This window comes from Bos taurus, chromosome 15 (genome assembly GCF_002263795.3).
Source record: "Bos taurus isolate L1 Dominette 01449 registration number 42190680 breed Hereford chromosome 15, ARS-UCD2.0, whole genome shotgun sequence".
In the NCBI taxonomy this organism is placed as follows: Eukaryota; Metazoa; Chordata; class Mammalia; order Artiodactyla; family Bovidae; genus Bos; species Bos taurus.
In genome coordinates this window covers 79,234,512-79,257,997 of record NC_037342.1, presented here as the reverse complement: position 1 = coordinate 79,257,997, position 23,486 = coordinate 79,234,512, and the positions used below count along the sequence as shown (strand labels likewise).

The window sequence follows — 23,486 nt, the reverse complement described above, 5'->3', positions numbered from 1 at the left end:
GTCATCCCCTTCTCCTCCTGCCCCCATCACTCCCAGCATCAGAGTCTTTCCCAAAGAGTCAACTCTTCACATGAGGTAGCCAAAGTATTGGAGTTTCAACTTTAGCATCAGTCCTTCCAATTAACATCTAGCACTGATCTCCTTTAGAATGGACTAGTTGGATCTCCTTGCAGTCCAAGGGACTCTCAAGAGTTTCTCCAACATCACAGTTCAAAAGCATCAATTCTTCAATGCTCAGCTTTCTTCACAGTCCAAATTTCACATCCATACATGACGACTGGAAAAACCATAGCCTTGACTAGATGAACCTTGATTGGCAACATAATGTCTCTGCTTTTGAATATGCTATCTGGGTTGGTCATAACTTTCCTTCCAAGGAGTAAGCGTCTTTTAATTTTATGGTTGCAATCACCATCTTCAGTGATTCTGGAGCCCAGAAAAATAAAGTCTGACACTGTTTCCCCATCTATTTCCCATGAATTGATGGGACCAGATGCCATGATCTTCATTTTCTGAATGTTGAGCTTTAAGCCAACTTTTTCACTCTCCACTTTCACTTTCATCAAGAGGCTTTTGAGTTCCTCTTCACTTTCTGCCATAAGGGTGGTGTCATCTGCATATCTGAGGTTATTGATATTTCTCTTGGCAATCTTGATTCCAGCTTGTGCTTCCTCCAGCCCAGCATTTCTCATGATGTACTCTGCATATAAGTTAAATAAGCAGGGTGACAATATGCAGCCTTGACGTACTCCTTTTCCTATTTGGAACCAGTCTGTTGTTCCATGTCCAGTTCTAACTGTTGTTTCCTGACCTGCATATAGGTTTCTCAAGAGGCAGGTCAGGTGGTATGGTAATCCCATCTCTTTCAGAATTTTCCATAGTTTATTGTGATCCACACAGTCAAAGGCTTTAGCATAGTCAAGAAAGCAGAAACAGATGTTTTTCTGGAACTGTCTTGCTTTTGCCATGATCCAGTGGATGTTAGCAATTTGACCTCTGGTTCCCCTGCTTTCCTAAAACCAGTTTGAACATCAGGAAGTTGACAGTTCACATATTGCTGAAGCCTGGCTTGGAGAATTTTGAGCATTACTTTACTAGTGTGTGAGATGAGTGCAATTGTGAGGTAGTTTGAGCATTTTTTGGCATTGCCTTTCTTTGGGATTGGAATGAAAACTGACCTTTTCCAGTCCTGTGGCCTGGACTGAGTTTTCCAAATTTGCTGGCATATTGAGTGCAGCACTTTCACAGCATCATCTTTCAGGATTTGAAATAGCTCAACTGGAATTCTATCACCTCCACCAGCTTTGTTTGTAGAGATGCTTTCTAAGGCCCACTTGACTTCACATTCCAGAATGTCTGGCTGTAGGTGAGTGTGGTCACACCATCGTGATTATCTGGATTGTGAAGATCTTTTTTGTACAATTCTTCTGTGTATTCTTGCTACTTTTTCTTGATATCTTCTTCTTTTGTTAGGTCCATACCATTTCTGTCCTTTATCGAGCCCATCTTTGCATGAAATGTTCCCTTGATATCTCTAATTTTCTTGAAGAGATCTCTAAACTTTCCCATTCTGTTGTTTTCCTCTATTTCTTTGCACTGATCTCTGAGGAAGGCTTTCTTTTCTCTCCTTGTTATTCTTTGGAACTCTGCATTCAGATGCTTATATCTTTCCTTTTCTCCTTTGCTTTTCGCTTCTCTTCTTTTCACAGCTATTTGTAAGGCCTCCCCAGACAGCCATTTCGCTTTTTTTGCATTTCTTTTCCATGGGGATGGTCTTGATCTCTGTCTCCTGTAAAATGTCGTGAACCTCTGTCCATAGTTCATCAGGCACTCTATCAATCAGATCTAATCCCTTAAATCTATTTCTCACTTTCCAAAATCATAGGGAATTTGATTTAGGCCATACCTTAATGGTCTAGTGTTTTCCCTACTTTCTTCAATTTAAGTCTGAGTTTGGCAATAAGGAGTTCATGATCTGAGCCCCAGTCAGCTCCCAGTCTTGTTTTTGCTGACTGTATAGAGCTTCTCCATCTTTGGCTGCAAAGAATATAATCAATCTGATTTCAGTGTTGACCATCTGGTGATGTCCATGTAGAGAGTCATGCCTTGCATTGTTGAAAGAGGGTGTTTGCTATGACCAGTGGGTTCTCTTGGCAAAACTCAATTAGCATTTGCCCTGCTTCATTCCATATTCCAAGGCCAAATTTTCCTGTTATCCCAGGTGTTTCTTGACTTTCTACTTTTGCATTCCAGTGGCAAATAGATGGGGAAACAGTAGAAACAGTGACTGACTATTTTTTTGAGCTCCAAAGTCACTGCAGATGGTGATAGCAGACATGAAATTAAAGGACTGTTACTCCTTGGAAGGAAAGTTATGACCAACCTAGACTGCATATTAAAAAGCAGAGACATTATTTTGCCAACAAAAGTCCGTCTAGTCAAGGTTACAGTTTTTCCAGTAGTCGTGTATGGATGTGAGAGTTGGAGTATTAAAAAAGCTGAGTGCTGAAGAATTGATGCTTTTGAACTGTGTTGTTGAAGATCATTAAGGGTTCCTTGTACTGCAAGGAGATCCAACCAGTCCATCCTAAAGGAAATCAGTCCTGAATATTCATTTAAAGGACTGAAACTGAAGCTCCAATACTTTGGCCACCAGATGGGAAGAATTGACTCATTGGAAAAGACCCTGATGCTGGGAAAGATTCAAGGCAGGAGGAGTAGGGGACGACAGAGGATGAGATCATTGGATGGCATCACCGACTCAATGCACATGAGTTTTGGTAAACTCCAGGAGTTGGTGATGGACAGGGAGGCCTGGCATGCTGCAGTCCATGGGGTCAGAAAGAGTCAGACACAACTGAATGACTGAACTGAAGGAATAGGAAAGACTTTTGTGATCTTTTCACAGTTAGGCTATTGGCCATGACATTTTTCAAATATTAAAAGATATGATTTAAAATGAAGTGATCAAAGTGATATTTTGAACATATTAAGTTTTAGGTTCTTATGAGACATTTATAAAACATTCAGGCAAGTTAATATTTAAGTCTGGGACACATTTCTTGTGTTTATTCTTATAGGTACTTAAGAAAATGCCTACCTTGATAGGTATACTATATTTTTTTTTCTTTTATTTCAAAATTATTTGTTAAAGGTTGTAAGAAAAATTCCTAATATGTTCCTCAATCAACCTCCATCCTTATACACTGTGGACAACCCTCTATTTTGAGATTCTAGCTTTTTTTTTCCCTCAGACACTGAGCCCCAGAATATTGCTTCTGTGTTCCCCCTGTCCCCAGCATGCCTCTTTTTTTTTTTTTTGTCTTCTCCATGTTTACAATGTTTAATGTTTTGTCTACAATTGTCAGTGTCTCCATTGTCTCCCTTGGCAAACATATCAACTATCAGCCCAAACAAAACTTCCAAGTTTTATCAGCTCCTGTATTTCTGCTGAAGTCCAATGCCTCACGGGTTATATACTTGATCTTAAATTGTTAAATTACATTTCAAAAAACAACTATTTTAGATCACAAGCATTCTATTCATCCTCAAGTTTTCTTATTCAAGGTTCCACATCGAAGTATTTGGCAATTTATATAATACTTTGCCATCCTAAGCACCCCCTCTTTTTCTTTCTTAGGTCTAGACTTCCCTGGGTCATTACCACAGTCATTGACTGTTATCCTTAGTGGTCGCTGTGTCATGATTCTCAGATTAGCTGGTAGGCAAATGGCAGTATCACAAATTTTTGATTTATTAATTCATGCAATCTAAGCTTTGGTTTTTAGAATAATTGAAGTATCTTTAGCTTCATTTTCAATACATTTCACAATCAGGTTCACATTATTTTTCTTGTCTTACTAGCTTATACCAGGATAGGTTGAAAATCTGAAAATAAAATCAGTAAAATCAGATAATTTAGGTCACAATAAATATTTGAATTTTTTTCTAGTAAATTGTAAAACTGATAGGTTTTAATGTAGGTGAATAATAAGGTCAGGTTTAAATTAAAAAAAAGATTATTCTTGTTGTTATAAAGACAATTAATTATATTATTGGAAAGGATAGAAATTGTATGATTGGTAGGGGTAGAAATTTGAAGGGAGGAGTAAAATTTTAAGAATAAGTTAAGGAGGGTTACAGCATTTCTGGCAGAAGATAATGTGTCAAAGTAGGGAATTTGGATTGTATTAAGATCTCTGGCATTTTGTGTCCATATTCATATTGATTCTTCAAATACATAGATTGGTGAGAGGTACCTTATTATCTGAAAAAAGATTGCACATCATTTGCAGCAGTTGCCCCATGCTACCAGAAACTGCAAATGAATGTAACCTCAAATGAGGTTACGAAACTTGAACCTGTGGTATTGAAAAATGTCATTCCTGATCATACTCTCGGCATTTTCAATCTTCTTATGAGCACTAATGAGTAGCAGGAAGGCTAAAAGAGAGGGGAATTATCTTTAAATTAGCAAAAATGCTTATGACTAAAGAGGAGTAATAATAATAATTATATATATTTACTTAAGTATTGCACTATTTGATCATACATAATGTCTGATGCCTTCCAAAATGAAAGTGACGTGGTGCACTTTGAAGGGTAGATTTCAATCTTTTGAAGGCCATTTTATTTATTTATTTTTAAAAATTTTTAAATTATTATTATTATTTACTTTATAATATTGTATTGGTTTTGCCATACATCAACATGCATCTGCCATGGCAAGGCCATTATACCAAAATAAGATAAATATTTTCTACCCACCTCTAAGGCACATCTGTTTCAGCCTCTTAGAATTTCTACGTGGCTGTGTCAGTGAGAGTTGGTGGGGCTCTATAAACCTTTGAGAACCTAACTAAAACCCAGGTGATTCTAATATCCACAAATTGTCTTCTGCATCCTTTGGGAAGATGCCATCTGGGATTTGCTGTTTGATAAGATCTCCCCCTAGGAATTCAACCAGACCTCTCTTCAGTCTTCTTCTTGTTCTTTTTTTGGTGGCAGTATGACCTATATTATTGAAATGAATTCAACTCCATGACATCTGATTAAAATGTATCTATCAAAGTAACTTTGTTGCATTCAACGACTCATTACCACAAAAATGCAAACAGAAGAGCTAGAAACAAATGGACTAACAATGAAATAAAAACAAATTCCATTTACACATTTTGTTTTTATATGACACTATTTCTCTTTGTTTCCTACTTTTACTTCAAAGAATGCAATTTAGCACAGTCATTATTTCAAGAATAGGATAAATTGGATATTAAAGGTGAAGCTATGTCCTCCAAAAAATATTCTATATTAAAAATATTATTTTAATCCTTTCTTTATAAATGTATTTCAGGTGAAAAATGTAGAAGATAAATTCTAGGCAAGGAACAAATATAATATTTGAAACTACAGTTTTATTTAATGTCTATAAATTTCCTTTCACACAATTTTTTTTTAAACACTAAATATTTTAGACATATATTTTCATGCATTTAAAGACTAAGAGAATCATGTAGAAAGAAAAATGCCCTGGAGAAATTACCAGCTTTGGGGCTTAAGTTCTCTTTGCAACAACAATTTTTTGTGTGTGTGTGATATTATTTTCCCCTTTAGGCCCTGAATTTAAAGCTGGAAGTTGGAGTAGATTCACATTAAATACTTTGGGATGGTTATCTAGTAAGGTTTTGTTGTTGTTTAGTTACTAAGTCATGTCCAACTCTTTTGTGACCTCATGGACTGTAACCTGCCAGGCTCCTGTGTCCATGGGGTTTCCCAAGAAAGAATACTGGAGTGGGTTGGGTTGCCATTTCCTTCTCCAGGGGATCTTCCCAACCTAGGGATCAAACTTGTGTCTCCTGTATTACAGGCGGATTCTTTACAAGTGAGCCACTGGGAAGCCCACCTCATGGGGTAAATGAATAAAGATGAAACATGTATTCATTTGCTTGAGCAGCTATAACAAATACCAAAAACAGGTTTGTTTAAATAAAAGAAATACGTGTTCTCAGTTCTGGAGTCTAAAAGCCCATGATCAAGGGACTTCCCTAATGGTCCACTGGTTAAGGCTTCACACAGAGGGTGTGGTTTGATCCACGGTCGGGGAGCTGAGATCCCACATGCCTATGGTCCAAAAAAAGCAAACCATGAGACAGAAGCAACGCTGTGACGAGTTCAGTGAGGACTTTACCAGCAGTTCATATCAAAGAGGGCTTCCGCGATGGCTCAGCAGGCAAGGAATCTCTTGCCAGTACGAGTTCAATCTCTGGGTCAGAAGATTCTTGGAGGAGGAAAATGGCAACCCACTGCAGAATTCTTGCCTAAAATATCCCACAGACAGAGGAGCCTGGAGGGCTACCGTCCGAAGGGTCACAAAGAGGCAGACACAACTGAGCAAATAAGCACGCATATCAAAAAATCTTAAATAAATAAAGGCTATGAGTAAGAGGTTAGCAGATTTGATTTCTTCTGGGGCCTCTCTCCTTGGCTTCTTTCCTTGCATAGATGGCCCCCTTCTTGCTGTATCTTCATGTGACTGTCACTCGGTTTGGGTACATCGAAGTGTCTGGTGTCTCTCTATGTGTTTTAGCCTCTTCTTATGAGGACACTTATGATATTGGATTACGGCTCACTTTAATAACTTGTTTTAACTAATTACTTCTTTAAAAAGCCTTTTTGCTGAATACACTAGATTCTGAGATACTGTGGATTGAGCCTTCAACATACCAATTTTGATGGGACACAATTCTGCCCACAACAACTTGGAAGAAAAAATAAATAAATAAGAGAAGAGGTTCTGCCTGGCCCAATAATGACAAAGTGTCACAGTCTGAAAAACAATTATTCTGAGGGTCTTGCTGTAGAAAGCTTGCTTCTTGAAGTCTGTTCTGATGAAGTCAGTTCAAGGTATTAAGTTAATATTGTCATGACAGTATTATCAGTATAGAGAAATACTGCAAACTATGTATACAGTTTGGAAGTTTATGTAATGAGTTATAGATAGATATTTAATAGACTTTTATATATCCTTTAAATCTTTGTCTATAGGATTATATAAAAATTCTAGAAAAGTGTCTAAAAAAAGCAAAAATAGTATTGAAAAAGTCATATTCCATTTTAAAGACATTAATAATGTATATTTTAGGCACAATAGAATATAAAAAAATGTGAAGTATGTATGCTAACCTTGAAAAATGATGACATGCTATTACTGCTCCCAATAAGAGAGAATTTCCACCATCCTGAAATGTTCCTCAATGTCTCTTTACAGTGAATTGCTCCACACTCTATAAAAAGTATAGTACTTTTTATTAGCATTTTATTTTTTATTTTAAATTATTATGCAAATAGGTAAACAATTTACCAATAACACAGTTAGAATGTGGAAGAATCCTTATGCATCTATTTTATAAACAAAAAGCAATAGTGTATCATGTTGTAAGTACAAAGCTATTTGTTACAGCACTTTTTATAGTGGCAAAGAAATTAAAATCTGCCAACAACTAGGTCCATCAGTCGAAGAATATCCAAATAAAAAGAAATCAGTGTGTACTCCACAGTTGTATGCTGTGATAAAGTGTCATAATCTGACAAACATAATTATTCTGAGGGTATTGCTGTAGAAATCTTGCTTCTTGAAGTCTGCCCTGCTGAAGTCAATTCAAGGCATTAATTTAATATCATCATAATAGTATTGCATCATGTATCATTTTATTCATTGCCATGTATCACTGTATTAATTTTCAATAAAAAATTTAAAAAGGAACTTCTATTAACTAAGAAGAATAATGTGATGCTTTCTCAAATTAGGAAAGTAAATTGTAGGGAATATGATGTATCATGGTTTTTTTAATGCTTTCCTATGCGGATGAAACTAAAGATGCTTTCAATATTATTTAACTTCACTTATGGATTGTGAAAAGTAAAGGAAATGATATACTTTGGGGAAAATATGTGACCAAAAATGTCTACAGTACAATATAAAGTGTTGCTCTAAAAAATAAAATTTATTCATGACAATAAGTATACTTACAGACAGGATCCAAAGGTACCATAGCAAGTAAAATTGATGTTCTTGGAGAATGCAATTGTGTGCTTTTTAATTTAATTTGTTATATTTTATTACATTGATTCATTTTAAAAAGTTAAAATTTTATCTTTATAATGTTAAAATTAATAAATAAAATTTGTATATATTTCCAGTGTGCAAATATGATATTCTGATACACATGTATAAAGCTGAAATATTATCATAATCACCTAATTAACATATCTACCATCTCACAGGGATTTTTTTTTTTTTTTTTCCTTTTGTGGTAACACTTTCTTTAAAAAAGTAAATGGCAGTACATTAAAGAAGAGGCAAATAAATAAAATACATTCCTCTAAGATAAAGAGCAAAGATATTATTTTGCAAGCAAAGGTCTGTCTAGTCAAGGCTATGGTTTTTCAAGTGGTCAGGTATGGATGTAAGAGTTGGACTGTGAAGAAAGCTGACCACTGAAGAATTAGGGCTTTTAAATTGCAGTGTTGGAGAAGACTCTTGAGAGTCCCTTGGACTGCAAGGAGGTCCAACCTGTCCATCCTAAAGGAGATCAGTCCTGGGTCACTGGAAGGACTGATGCTGAAACTTCAATACTTTGGCCACCTCATGTGAAGAGTTGACTCATTGGAAAAGACCCTGATGGTGGGAGGGATTGGGGGCAGGAGGAGAAGGGGAGGACAGAGGATGAGATGTCTGGATGGCATCACCAACTCGATGAACATGAGTTTGAATGAACTCCAGGAGTTGGTGATGGACAGGGAGGCCTGGTGTGCTGCGATTCATGGGGTCGCAGAGTTGGACATGACTGAGTGACTGAACCGAACTGAACTGAAGATAAAGAGACTCTGGTTCATATTTTGATTTAATTCCCCAAAATTTTCACTTTGAATGCTAGACTGAATCAAAATGACTGGGGTAGTGTTTATAACCTTTTAAAAATCTAAAAATTGTCTATTCAAAAAACTAATGTATAAGGAATCAGTTCATTTCCTGTGTGTTAGTCACTCAGTCATGTTTGACTCTTTTGTATGCTATAGACTGTAGCCCGCCAGGCTCCTCTGTCCATGAAACTCTCCAGGCAGGAATACTAGAGTGGATAGCCATTCCCTTCTCCAGGGGATTTTCCCCACCCAGAGACCGAACCCAGTTCTCCCGCGTTGCTGGCAGATTCTCTACCATGAGCTACCAGGGAAGCCCTGAGTAAGTACAAAGGATGAAACATTTTGCTAGCACAGAGTTTATGCAAATTACTGGATCTGCGTATACAAGCTGATCAAGAAAGCAAAATACACGATGAAAGGTCAGTTAACCCTAGAGTGTACCAATCGTCTCTAACCTAGGTTATCATTGCTATGGATTTGCAAAATACTTATGTCACTTTAGTAAATGACTGTATACACACAATCCTTCAAGCTAGGCTTCAGCAGTACTTGAATCAAGAACGTTCAGATTACAAGCTGGATTTAGAAAAGGCAGAGAAACAAAACATCAAATTACCAAGGGAAATTCCAGGAAAAAAAACATCTCTTTCTGCTTCATTGATTAACTGAAAGCCTTTGACTGTGTGGATCGCAACAAACTGTGGACAATTTTTAAAGAGATGATAATGCCAGACCACCTGACCAGTCTTCTTAGAAACCTGTATAAGATTTAACAAGCAACAGTTAGAACCTTATGTGGAACAACTGACTGGATCAATGTTGGGGAAGAAGTACGACAAGGCTGCATATTGCCATCCTCTGTATTTAACTTCTATGCAGAGCACATCATGTGAAATGCCAAGCTGGATGTTACAAGCTGGAATCAAGATTGCTGGGAGAAATATCAACAACCTCAGCTAAGATAAGCAGATGACACCACTCTAATGGCAGAAAGAAGAATTAAAGAGCCTCTTGATGAGGGTGAAAGAGGAGGGTGAAAAAGCTGGTTTAAAACTCAATATTCAAAAAACAAAGATCATGGCCTCCAGTCCCATCACTTTGTGGCAACTAGAAGAAAAAGTAGAAACAGTGACAGATTTTCTCTTGTTGGGCTCCAGAATCACTGCAAACAGTGACTTCAGCCATGAAATTAAAAGATTTTTACTCCTTGGAAGAAAAACTATGACCAACCTAGATAGTGGATTAAAAATCAAAGACGTCACTTTACTGATAAAGGGCTGTATAGTCAAAGCTGTGGTTTTTCTAGTAGGCATGTATGGATGTGAGAGTTGGACCATAAAGAAGGCTGAGCACCAAAGAATTGATTCTTTCATATTGTAGTGCTGGAAAAGACCTTTGAGTGTCCCTTGGTCTGCAAGGAGATCAAACCTGTCAATCCTAAAGGAAATCAACCCTGAATATTCAATGGAAGGACTGATGCTGAGGCTGAAGCTCCAATACTTTGGCCACCTGATGTGAAGAGCAGACTCAATGGAAAAGACCCTGATGCTGGGAAAGTTTGAGTGCAAAAAGAGAAGAGGGTGGCAGAAAATGAGATGGTAGGATAGCATTACTGACTCAATGGACATGAACTTGGGCAAACTCTGGGAGACAGTGAGGGATAGGGAGGTATGGTGTGTTGCAGCCCATGGAGTGTCAAAGAGTCAGACACAACTTAGTGACTGAAAACCAACAACAACAACAAGAAAGTGACCAGATAACTCATTTTTCTTGAATCTGCTAATCCTAAATAAACATGGTTATCAGGAAGCTAGCATAAACCAAAACTAAGTATAGCATGTGACTCTGTCAAGGGAGACTCAGAGTTAGCCAGTAGGCTTCTCATGTTTCTTAATTTAAATATCTTCCAAAATCCCCACTGTATCCCTGAGATAGAAAATATTAACTCAACCTGACAGAAAGTTTAATTCTGAGAGGCATACTTTATTTTCTGTATTGCATATGTTCTTGAAATAACTTGTTCAGTTATAATCATAAGCTTATTCACTTTCTTGCCTCTTGTCTAGTCTACACATTATTCATGGTTTAATATTCTTTACCTTTAGTACAATGCCTGCTTTAACATATATATCACTAATTTTTGGTCCATTGTACTCTATTTTGACTAATAAATACTTTTTTAACCTCTGAAAGTCTGAATTTGACCAAAAATTTGGCATGATTTGCCTTCTTTCTAAATAAAATAGGTTCCAATATGATCTTGAAAATCACTTGAGACTTAATCATCTGACACCATGTTTATTCAGGTGAAGTGGAGAAGAGTACGGGAGATATGAAAGGAAGCATTTTATCCTGAAAAAGATGAAACAATGTGGTAAAACATTTTTATTTTTGATGCTTTCATTGAACTGATAGAGCATTATACAAAGATTTTGGACCTACATTTGCAACTTGTATTAAAATATTAGTTGGGAATTTTGCATCGATTAATTAAAGTTCTCCTCAGAGCATCTTTTACTTCTTTGTTCCTTAGGCCATAGATCAATGGATTGAGCATAGGGATCACCAGAGTGTAAAAGACAGAGGCCATTTTATCAACAGCAAAAGTATGGCTGGACTTGGGTTGCAGGTACATAAACAGTAATGTCCCGTAGAACACGACCACCGCTGTCAGATGTGAACTACAGGTGGAGAAGGCTTTGTACCTCCCCTTGCTTGAGTTCATTCTGAGAATGGTCACCAGAATGAACATGTAGGATACAAGAACAATCAAGAGGGAACACAGCAAATTGCAGCCTGAAAAGATCAAGATAATCAATTCTAACTCATGTGTGTCAGAACAGAGCAGCGATATCAGAGGGACACAGTCACAGTAAAAATAACTGATGACATTAGAGCCACAGAAGGACAATTTAAATAACTTAAGGGTGAGAAATAGTGACACAAAGGTGCTGTAGAGGTAGGGAGTAAGTACCAGCGCCCAACACACTTTCTGTGCCATGATGACCACGTAGAGAAGAGGTTTGCAGATGGCTACATAGCGGTCATAGGCCATTGCTGATAGAATGAAGAGTTCAGTGATAATGAAAGTCTCAAAGAATGCCAGTTGGGTGGCACACCAATTGTAGGAAATTGTATTTTTGTGCACCACAAAGTTGACCATCATTTTTGGGCCAATGACAGTGGAGTAACCAAGATCAGTAATTGACAAATGTCTAAGGAAAAAGTACATGGGAGTATGTAGCTTGGAGTCCAAATGGGTCAGGATAACCATACCCAGATTTCCTGTCACTGTGACCAAGTAGATGACCAGGAAGATTCCAAAGAGAGGCGCCTGCAGCTCAGGACTGTCTGTGATCCCCGTAAGAACAAACTCAGTCACCTTGTGCATGGCAGTATGATTGTGTTTCTCCATGGGGTCCATCCTGGTTACCTGGGTATAAAATCAATACTTTGTATTTGCAATGCTATCATCTAGGAGAATTTAATACATGATATGTGAGTCATTTTCTTTGTCTAAAATTATAAATACAGATTAATCTTCCCATCAGGTCAAGATTACACCTACCTATATTCACATTGCAATGTAAGTGCATAATGATCAGCTTTTTAAATTGTTATGTAAGTTCTGATATTAACCTTTTCATTGCTGAGACAATAGACTTCAAAGATATAAATCTCAAATAAATATATTTCTAGCTAAACACTTAGATAAATAGCTGGGTTGTCCTATGAAATTTCCTTTTTAGAAAGCCCTGAATGATATAAGTAACTGCCAGCTTGATTGACCCTAGTTTTCCCCTTCTGAATTTTATAATTCCTGCTCTTATGTTTTAAATTAACCAATAAAAATTTAACGTAGACACCCCATCCTTGATCACAAGAAAGCCAGAACCATGCTGTCCTCTCTTACTCTCATTCTTTCTCTCTTTCTCTCCTTAACCTCTCTGTGTGGCCCTGGGTGTGCCATGTACCCTCCAGAATGTAACAAGGCTTGTTTTTCAAAGTTACCTGATACTTGTTGCTGAGATGCCTCTTGCAATCATAAAAGAATCACAAGTGCTCTTCCGGCCACAGCACTGGCTCTGACCATGGAAATGTCTGTGTAGCTCACCGCAAATAATAGGGCCCACTTGAGTGCCCACAGGAAGTCCTTACTGATAGAATCACTGTCAACAGGCTGAGACCAACACAAAGCACATTCATTGAAACTTTGGGAAATTTTGCTTTAAAGGGACAAGACATTTTGAAATGATTGCTTTGATACAGCTTCTATGGCCTACTTGTTTTCACATGGTCTTTTAAATATATCAAAAGATCTGTCTATTATATTTGAACTTTTTAAAAATGTTCAGATAATTTTTAAAACAAACATCTATACTCAGGCAATAAACCTTATATTATTGACAACTGTCTTATCTGTTCAAAGTTGCAAGGAATAATAAAAAGATTCTCTGTTGGTAGACTGATGAATGATGTGGTGAGTAGAAAATCTGATAATTAAACATAAATTTCAATGTTTCTTATTTATTATAAGCTCAGCTTGTTTATCCAATACAAAATCCAATGCTATAATGTCTTAATTTTCAAATTTTGCTATTAATATCTTAATCTTCATTTGCCATATTGATTGTTTCTGACAACTGAATCACTTCTAATGGTCTTCCAATCACACATCCCTCTTCTGAAAAATAAAGGGTTGATCATTCTGATTATTTATGAATCTGGTTATTTATGGAGATCCATGTAAATAGATCCACTGGAAAGAAGAATGCAAATGAATACCAAGCACTGATATGGAACTTATAATTTGCCAGGAACTTTGCATGTATTAATTCACATGACCCACACAATAACTCTAGAAAATAAATAGCACAGTTGTCCCGGGTACTTGTGGGGAATTGGTTCCAGCATCCACTGAAAATAACAAAATCTACAGATGCTAAAGTGTTGGGGGCCAGAGTGAGGTACTCCGCCCATGACAAAGGTCATGAGGAAGGAGGCTCGACATACGCAAAGGCGGGATCGAGCCTCAGGAGTCCCCCTGGAACTCCTCGAGCATCTACCCCCATTACCAGAGCCTGCCTACTTTACTACTTTGTGCTCTTACCTACACCTCTGACTTTACGGGGGGCTGTCCCCCACCACCTCTTTCGGAGAAGGAGTTAACCTAGAGCTCCAGTCAATAAAAACTCTTGGGTGTGACAAGAGTGTTTTAACCTACAAACTCCTCTGAAGGTTCTCTAGCCTGCCTGACAGGCTTGTCCGGCCACATGTGATTGCTCACAGCCTCCCAACCTTGAGAGGCACAAGATGCTTTAAACCTTCTAAAAACAGGTTCCTTAGAAAAGTTAGAAAACTATTAGTATAAGTATAATGGGCTAATTAGAAATTGTGTTGGTGAAGGGTTTTTCATTTGTTGAGCCAATGTTTGTTGCTAAGTCTCCACATCCCCTGCCCTTACACACATTAATGAATATATAGAATTGACCTTTGATATTAATCACGTTAGACCTTAGGCTAAGTAAATTCTTTCCTTAACTAAAACCCACTACACCCTCACCCTGTAGGAGTGTAACTTTACTTGGGTGGCGTCTGTTTTAAGAATAATCAGCCCTGGAGAAATAAGTGTCCTGATTGACTGACCGCTGTCACAAGGAGAGGGTCGTAAATTGTCAGCAGGCCCCCCTGGCCAGAAGATGATGTAACACCCCTAAGACCTCTGTATACATTTGTGTGAAGCACCTGACTTTAATAAAAGTCAGGACTGCTGTCCCCACGTGACTTTTGTATAACATCTTAGTGTATAAAAACAGACTCTGGAAAATAAAGAATTGGGATCAGTTTCTCGAAATACTGGTCTCCCCATGTCGCTCTCTCTCTCACTCTGGCTGAGTCTCCATCTGGAGCGCGGAACCCACCATGCTTACTAATTATGCCTGGGCTTCTAAGATCCGACCGGGGAGGCCTCAGTGTCTCCTCTCCTTCGGGAGAACGGAAGGACGCCTGCGGCCTACGTAAGTGGTGCAAGCTTCTTGTCTTGAAGTTTTATTGGTCCCCCGCGTAAACCAAGCTACTCAGCCTCTTTTCTCCACTGAATTTTCCTACTGAGCTATCCTTATTCTATTACTCTTTATATCTCTAATTAATATCTAATTGAAACTATCGTATCCTGACCCTCGCCGACGCCGTCTCTCCTTCGAATACCCTGGATCAGCCGGGGCTGGTCCCCCTCACTAAAGTCTCATAGTCCACCTTCCTTATCCACTGGGGATACTCTATCTGTATATTTGGCCAACCATCACTGGTAAACATAGTGGTGTGTTGCTGAGGGAAAAAAAAAAAAATCTGCATATAAGTGGATCCATATAGTCCAAAACGTGTTGTTCAAGGGTCAGTTATATGAGCATAATCCATTTACATGTCAAGAATAAAATAGCTTAATCAAGATTGCCCAGACAATAACTGGCAGAGTTAGGATTCAAATAAAATTAACTTTCTTCAGAATATATTCTGACAAACATGGCATTCTTCTGTTCTATCATGGTCCTTCTGAGTACACAGGAAATGAAAAATGGAGAAAGGGAGGCATCCAGTAATCAAGGGTAGAGAAAGATCCTTGTTAAAATAGATGGGAGAGCTTTAAGTTCATTTGGAAAGCTAAGATAGTCTAAATGCATTGCATCAGAGTCCATACAAAAGGTCTGTCCCACACGTTAATCTTGTTGATCAGAAAAGTATACTGAAAGGGAAGAAACAGTTTCGCAGAGCATAATGCCTTCACGATCTTTGGTGATGATTGAGTTTGAGCTGTATGCCCTGAGAAACTTGCAGACCAGTGTTTTCTACTTACCTTACTGGAGAATTTGCATCGACTTCCTACTGTTTCAATCCTCCTTGTCTATTGCAGAATTGTCTTTAAGTGTTTTTCTATCCCTTTGAGACTCATTTTGTTAAAATTTTGATCTGATTCAAAGATTAAAAAAAAAAAAACCCAAACATTGAACATAATTACCTTAGGGAGAGTGCCTTGGATATCTGTTAGTTATTCTCCAAATGTCTCATTAGGAAAAGTCAAAAGTATTTCATTCCCTGGTCTAATTGAACAAACTATGCAATATCACTAAACATTGGAAAACATAAATATACTTTTGTCAGCATCTCAGTTACACAATTTAATGCACATATTAGATATGTTACACATGCACACAGTGTATGAGTAAATGAAAAGTGACTTTGTAGAAAAAGATTATGCAATATTTGATAACATAGCATTCGTTAACCAAGAATGTTTTTGAAGAATATAAAATTGTACGTTGACAAAAAACAATGTTTTATGACATATTGTTTCTGCAAAAAGATCAGTGATAGCTCTTTTATTTATCTGTTCATCTTCATCTGTATCTTTCATTTCTATGTTATTAATGTTTTTATCTTCAGTTTTCAGAAACTTGACATGACATACTTTGGTGTAATTTCCTTTCTGTTTATCCTGCTTAGAATTATTTTAGCTCTTTATATTTTAGGATTATCTTTTTTAATGTTTGGAAAAAAATTTGGCCAACATTTCTCACTTTGATTTTTCAATCATATGTAATCTCTTCTTTCCACTTTCCTACACTAAAATATACAGTATTTAGGTTGCTATTGTTCTACAGATCATTGAAACTATTTTTGTGGTGTTTATTCAGTGTTTTAGCTTTTCTCTTTGAGTACCATTATTGCGATGTGTTTAAGTGTAGCCATCATTTCTTTTTCAGTACACAATATGCTGTTATGCTCGCTCAATAAATATTTTGTTCCTAAGTTTAGTGTTTTTATTAAATGATTTGGTATATGGAACATATTTATAATACATTTTAAAGTCCTTGTCTGTTAATTATATCTTCACTGACATTTCAGAATCTGTTTTAATTATCTCCTGGGTGGGGGTCACATGTTCCTGCTTTCACATTCATCTAGTATTTGTGACTAGATGTTAATACTGTGAAGAAATACAGAATAATAAGTGCTGCAATTTCCTGTTGTCTTTCTAAAAGAATGTTTTAAACAAGGATCAACTAGCTCCTTTCAAGACTTGTTTTCAAACTACGTGAGTCTAAAGTAGCTTTTATTATACCTCTGAGATCTCTACTGGATGCTCAGGTGTGGAACGAGGATTCCACTCTCTGGCTTTTTGAAACACTGATGTCTTCCTGTTCTGTGTGATCTCGGGTTGTTTAGCTCACAGTCCAGGAAATCTTGTAATGTAATTACCTTAAATGAAAATGGATGAAATTTCCCAAAGGTTGAGATGAGTAGAATGATTTTTTTAATCATGATGCGAATGTCTGCTGTATGGAAGAGACTCACTCGATCTGCACACAGTCGTTTACGTTCAGGAAATACAATGCAAAATGGCTGAAAGGACACCTTCCTAGAAAACAAGCAAAAAACTTCACAGAAACAGCCACAGAGTTTACTAGGTAGAGTTTAATAAAAGCTTCCTTTGGGATAGATTCAGGGTTCTGTGAAATCATTAAAGGAAACATTGAATCAACAGCAAGGAATGTGGGGAAGAGAGTGAGATTTTGTTGAGATTTAAAGTATGAAACTTAACTGGACTGAATACAAAGGAAACAATCTATTTCTCTGTGTATTTTAATGAGCTTTTGCTTTGGAGCCAAGAAGAATGATATATATTTTTTAGAAACATCAAGTGACATATGCCTTAATCATAGTTTATTAAAATACTATTTCTTTTATTTATTTATTATTATTATTTTTTACTTTACAATATTGTATTGGTTTTGCCATACATCAACATGCGTCCACCACAGGTGTACACGCGTTCCCCATCCTGAATCCACCTCCCATCTCCCTCCCCATACCATCCCTCTGGGTCATCCCAGTGCACCAGCCCCAGGCTTCCTGTATCCTGCCTCGAACCTGGACTGGTGATTCATTTCTTATATGATAGTGTACATGTTTTAATGCCATTCTCCCATATCATCCCCCCTCCCTTTCCCACAGAGTCCAAAAGACTGTTCTATACATCTGTGTCTGTTTTACTGTCTTGCATACAGGGTTGTCATTACCATCTTTGTAAATTCCATATATATGCCTTAGTATACTGTATTGGTGTTTTTCTTTCTGGCTTACTTCACTTTGTATAATAGGCTCCAGTTTATCCACCTCATTAGAATTGATTCAAATGTATTCTTTTTAATTGCTGAGTAATACTCCACTGTGTGTATGTACCACAGCTTTCTTATCCATTCATCTGCTGATGGAAATACTATTTCTTATTTCATTATTGGATGTTAGATACAACAGTTGCACTTATTCTTTAAGACCATTTGGAAGGCACTGTTTACTTCTTTGTTCCTTAAGCTGTAGATGAAGGGGTTAAGCATGGGAATCACTAAAGTATAAAACACAGAGGCCATTTTATCTGTATCAAAGGAGTGAGTGGAGTTGGGCTGCATATACATAAATAGTAGAGACCCATAGAACACTACCACCACCATCAGGTGAGAACCACATGTGGAGAAAGCTTTTTTCCTGCCCTCTGCAGAACGCATTTGAAATATTACTGTCAGGATCAGTATGTAGGACATTAGGATGACCAGGAGGGAAGAGATCAAATTAAATGCTGAAAACAGTATGATCAACAATTCTATTTCTTGTGCGTTTGAGCAGAGCATAAGTAACAAGGGAACATCATCACAGTAGAAATGACTGATGACATTAGAGCCACAAAAAGTCAATGTAAAAATCTTAATAGTAAACAGGAGTGCCTGAAAGGTACTGTAGAGGTATGGAATGCCTACCAGCATATGACAAAATCTCTGGGACATGATAACATTGTACAGCAGAGGGTTGCAGATAGCCATGTAGCGGTCATAGGCCATGGCTGACAAGATAAAAAATTCCCTGATAATGAACATAAGGAAGAAAGCCAACTGTGTGGCATATGCATAATAGGAAATGGTATTTTGATCCACAACAAAATTCAGCAGCATCTTGGGACAAATAACAGTAGAATTACCAAGATCAATGAAAGCCAGGTGTTTGATAAAAAAGTACATAGGTGTGTGCAGCCGGGAATCCACTTGAGTTAAGATGATTATGCCCAGATTTCCCACCACTGTGATTGTGTAGATGATGAGGAAGGCTCCGAAAAGGGGAGAATGAAGCTCAGGCTGCTTTGTGATCCCCATCATAATGAATTCAGTCAGTGATGATCAATTCTGCTGGTCTATTTAGTCCAGTTAGCTTTTCTGGAAAGAAATAGGTTAGTTTTCCCATGATGTAATTTAATTAAGTATAATATTTTTAGAGTGAATAGATATTTTACTTCATGACAAGGGATAGAAAAGTAATTTCCATATCTTATTTTGAAACTAAAATAAAGGACAGAATCTTCTACTTTTCAAAAAGTGGAAATCCTGGGAAATCACATGCACTGTTACTACAGATTAAATAGAGTCAGTGATGTTTGGAAAATATCCGTTGATTTAAATTACCATATAGGTATTAACATAGAAATATAGACTTTATTTCATCTATACAGGATATCACATTTTTCTTTAATACACTTCCACTTTCATCTGAGAATTCTTTTGGACTTCTCAAATTGCACAATATAGTATATATTGTACAATACAAAGCATAGCACCATAATTTTTAAAATGTTTCACAGTTAAGTGCTGCCTTCTGCATTTCATAAAATTTACATAGGCTTCCCTGGTGGCTCAATTGGCAAAGAATCTGCCTGCAATGCAGAAGACCCAGGTTTGATCCCTGGGTGGAGAAGATGCTCTGGAGGAGAAAATGGCAACCCACTCCAGCATTCTAGTCTGGAAAATCCCATGGACAGAGGAGCCTGGTAGGCTACAGTCCATGGTGTCACAAAGAGTCAAATACTTAGCGACTAAATCACCAATCAGTAAAAACAATTAGAACTTCTCTTAGCTTAATCCATCTGGATTCCCTTTCTTTCAGTTTCTCCTTCAACAAAATCTGGAACTCTGTAAGCATGACTTTCAATTGGAGGAGTAATTCGAGTTCAAAAATCTCAATCAGAGAAAATATAGGATAGATTTATTAAAAGTAATAAAATGCTCAACTTTTGCCTGAGAAATCCAAATGGGCCAAGGCAGGAACTCGTATCAGGTGAAACTTGTGGAATCTGTAGATGAAAAAATTTATCAGTTGATCTAAGAATTAAGTAGAAGATCTTATTTGAACCAAACTAAGGATTATAACCCAGAAACAGCCTATCAGAAAGTTCTGGAATTGTTCTATCTTTTAAAGGTCAAAGCACAGTCAAGTAATTTTCTGAGACAAAGAGCTGTTCATTGAATGATGTATTTTTTACAGTGTAAACAAACCAGATCTACATGTACAGTTAGTGGTGTGTCAGGGTTCATCATGGTGAGCCCTTTACAAGAAGGAAGGTTATTTCATAAGGATTTATCTTGCTGATGCTAGGAGAATGTGTCTGTTTTTCAGTAGACATTTCTGCGGATGGGAAGTTTGGTTGAAGCATAATAGAGATACACAGTACACAGTAGAGGGGAGAGGGGATGTCAAAGGAAGGGAAACAAAAATTATGTACACACTTCTCTGACTTGCCTTAGAATGTGCATTTTTATTTCATCAGAGCTATCAGAGAGGAAAGAATTCTCTTCTACCACCTTCCTAAGTTCTTTTGGCTGGTTGGTGGGTCTGAGAATCAAATTGCCATCAGACAGATTTGCAGGAAGAAATCAAATAAAAGTTGTAGGACATGTATACAAGGAAGGAACTCAGGGAAACTGAGTAGCTCATCAAAATGGCCAAAGTCTATACCTTAAATACTGTCTTCATCTAGAAACAAAAGACGATGTTGAGGGTAGTGGTTTGGGACTTCAAAGGAGCAGGAAGAAATTCGCATGGAGATGGAAAAACAAATGCTTAATAAATTGGTATCTGCTGGGTCTGGTAGAGACAGTGGTACAGAGTGGACTTGGATCTCTAGGCTTTGCCTGCATTTGCCTGACTACACCTAGCCGACTTTCTCTGCAGATGTCAACAAGCCCTTTATCTAGTATTTTTTAGACAATCAGAGGGAAGATCAAAAATTCTTCTGGAGTCTTCTGGATCTTGATTGTTTTCAGCTGGAAATAATCCACATGCCAAAGAGACATTCTGGGGGGCTGAGGGGCTGTGGGGTCAAATATTGCTCCCCTACAAAGCCAACCGGAAGGTTAGCTGGAGTCTGAGTCCACTCAGTGGCACTTTGTAGTTTTAGTACTGATTTAGCCAGTTTGATTCAGCCAGTTTGATTCAAAGACTAGGGATGCAATACTGGAGATTGCTGAGCCATTTCTACCCCTTTCTCCTAGATGATGTCATCTGCAGAGTCCCCACTGAATCCCATTCTGCTTTAAGGCCCCTTCTCTTTTTACAAATAAGAACCCAGTGTTTCAGACTCTACTCTCAAGGTTTTCCTGCAGAATGGGAGACACACTGGGTTTAGTTCAGTTCAGTCACTCAGTCCTGTCCGACTCTGTGATCCCATGGACTGCAGCTCACCAGGCCTCCCTATCCATTCCAACTCCCGGAGTTTACTCAAACTCATGTCCATTGAGTCGGTGATGCCATCCAACCATCTCATCCTCTGTCAACCCCTTCTCCTCCTGCCTTCAATCTTTCCCAGCATCAGGGTCTTTTCAAATGAGTCAGCTTTTCACATCAGGTGGCCAAAGTGTTGGAGTTTCAGCTTCAACATCAGTCCTTCCAATGAACACTTAGGACTAGTCTCCTTTAGGATGGACTGGTTGGATCTCCTTGCAGTCCAAGGGACTCTCAAGAGTCTTCTCCAACACCACACTTCAAAAGCATCTATTCTTCGGTGCTCAGCTTTCTTTATAGTCCAACTCTCACATCCATACATGACTGCTGGAAAAATGATAGCATTGACTAGATGGACCTTTGTTGGCAAAGTAATATTTCTGATTTTTAATATGCTGTCCAGGTTGGTCATAACTGAGTTAAGACAATCCAAAATTCCAGTACCCTTTGAAATCTTCAGTGTTTGCCAAGAATTATTTTAGTGTTTAATGAGTTGATCTCCATTTTCAGTGTCAGTGACTACCTCCCTCTGAAGATGTCTTGATTCTTTTAGCCTGCTCATTTTAGTATGAGAATTTACCCGATTAAAATACTTTGACGTGTACAATACAGTATTATTAACTGTGTACACAATGGTGTACAGCATATCTTTATCCTATTCATCTTGCAAAATTTTAATTTTATACCTGTTGATTAAAATTTCCCCATATGATCCAACAACCTCACTTTTACTATTTATAGAAATAGCAGCTGCTAGAATATTAAAGAGGTATTGATATCCTGTCCATTCTTCTATTTCAGGAAAGAATATCTCCAGTCATTTTGATGAAGCATTTTATGCACTTCCATTTAGGGAATTAAGGCATAAAAAATGCAAAAATTGTGCAAAAGAATGACTGACTTTTCAATCTTCAGACATAATGATAGCAGTTAGGAGTTATCTGAGGATCAGAGCTTTCTCAGTAACTCTTAAATCATTCTATTTATTTGCCAGTCTATTTTTTCCAGTTTGTAAAGCCTTTCCTGAAAACAAACAAGCAAACAAAAAACACAAATTAAGTAGTAAGCAACCAGTAGGGGAAAAAAGCAGACAACTAAAAAATGTAAAAGTTCATATATAAGGACTTGATTAGTCACTTAGTTGTGTCCAACTTTTTGCGAGCCCAAGGACTATAGGCTGCCAGGCTCCTTTGTCTGTGGAATTCTCCAGGAAAGAATACTGGAGTGGGTAGCCATTTCCTTCTCCAGAGGATCTTCCCAACTCTGAGATCAAACCCTCCTGCATTGTAGGCAGATTCTTTAGCATATGAGCCACCAGGAAAGTGCCGTAAAGACTTATATCATTATATTAAAATTGTTTTCACTTAAAATATTGCAAATTTTAAAAATATATATTATAATATATAATACATAATTTAATGCATTCTTTTAAATATTATATTGTATATGTTTATATAAATAATAATGATCAAATAGTACAAAAGACATCTACCAAAAATTCTTTTATCTAAAATTCAGATGTAACTGGGCATCCTATATCTTATCTAGATGAATCTTAATCTTAATAGATTCTAATAGATGAGATCAGTGATGATTTTTTCAGATAGTTCTAACTTTTTCATCCCATGAAATATCCAAATGCACTTTCACATTTCAGAAATCAAGTGGATATATTACTTCTAGTCAATTCATAGGATCTAATACTTTAAAAATGTCATACTACTCCAGATAAAAAGGGAGACAATAATATTTTTGTCATGTAAAGAATTAGTGCTCAGTGACCATTAAGAGTCATTAGAGTCCATGGTCAGAGCCCAGAAAAGTTAGGAAATGACCAACACCCAGGTGATAATCAAAATCGACAACTTCTATCCACTCACCTTTAATGAAGAATTGGATTTTCTTCTCCAAAATTATTTTTTGTTTGGGTAAGGAGAATATATACCTTTTCTCTTCCTCTGTGA

General features: G+C 37.3%; 2 protein-coding genes across 2 annotated transcripts; both read right to left on the bottom strand.

Moving 5' to 3' along the window:
- Nucleotides 1-11,386: 11,386 nt before the first annotated feature.
- Nucleotides 11,387-12,346, bottom strand: OR8K1 (olfactory receptor family 8 subfamily K member 1). The gene has a single exon (XM_002693661.3). The coding sequence runs from the start codon at nt 12,344-12,346 to the stop codon at nt 11,387-11,389; it is 960 nt and encodes a 319-aa protein (XP_002693707.1).
- Nucleotides 12,347-18,224: 5,878 nt separating this feature from the next.
- OR8K5B (olfactory receptor family 8 subfamily K member 5B) lies at nt 18,225-19,169 on the bottom strand (the record flags this gene model as incomplete). The annotated part of the gene is given in 1 exon segment (XM_010812926.4): nt 18,225-19,169. A coding segment is annotated over 1 exon segment (945 nt), but the record flags the coding sequence as incomplete, so codon positions are not given.
- Between the last annotated feature and the right edge of the window lie 4,317 nt (nt 19,170-23,486).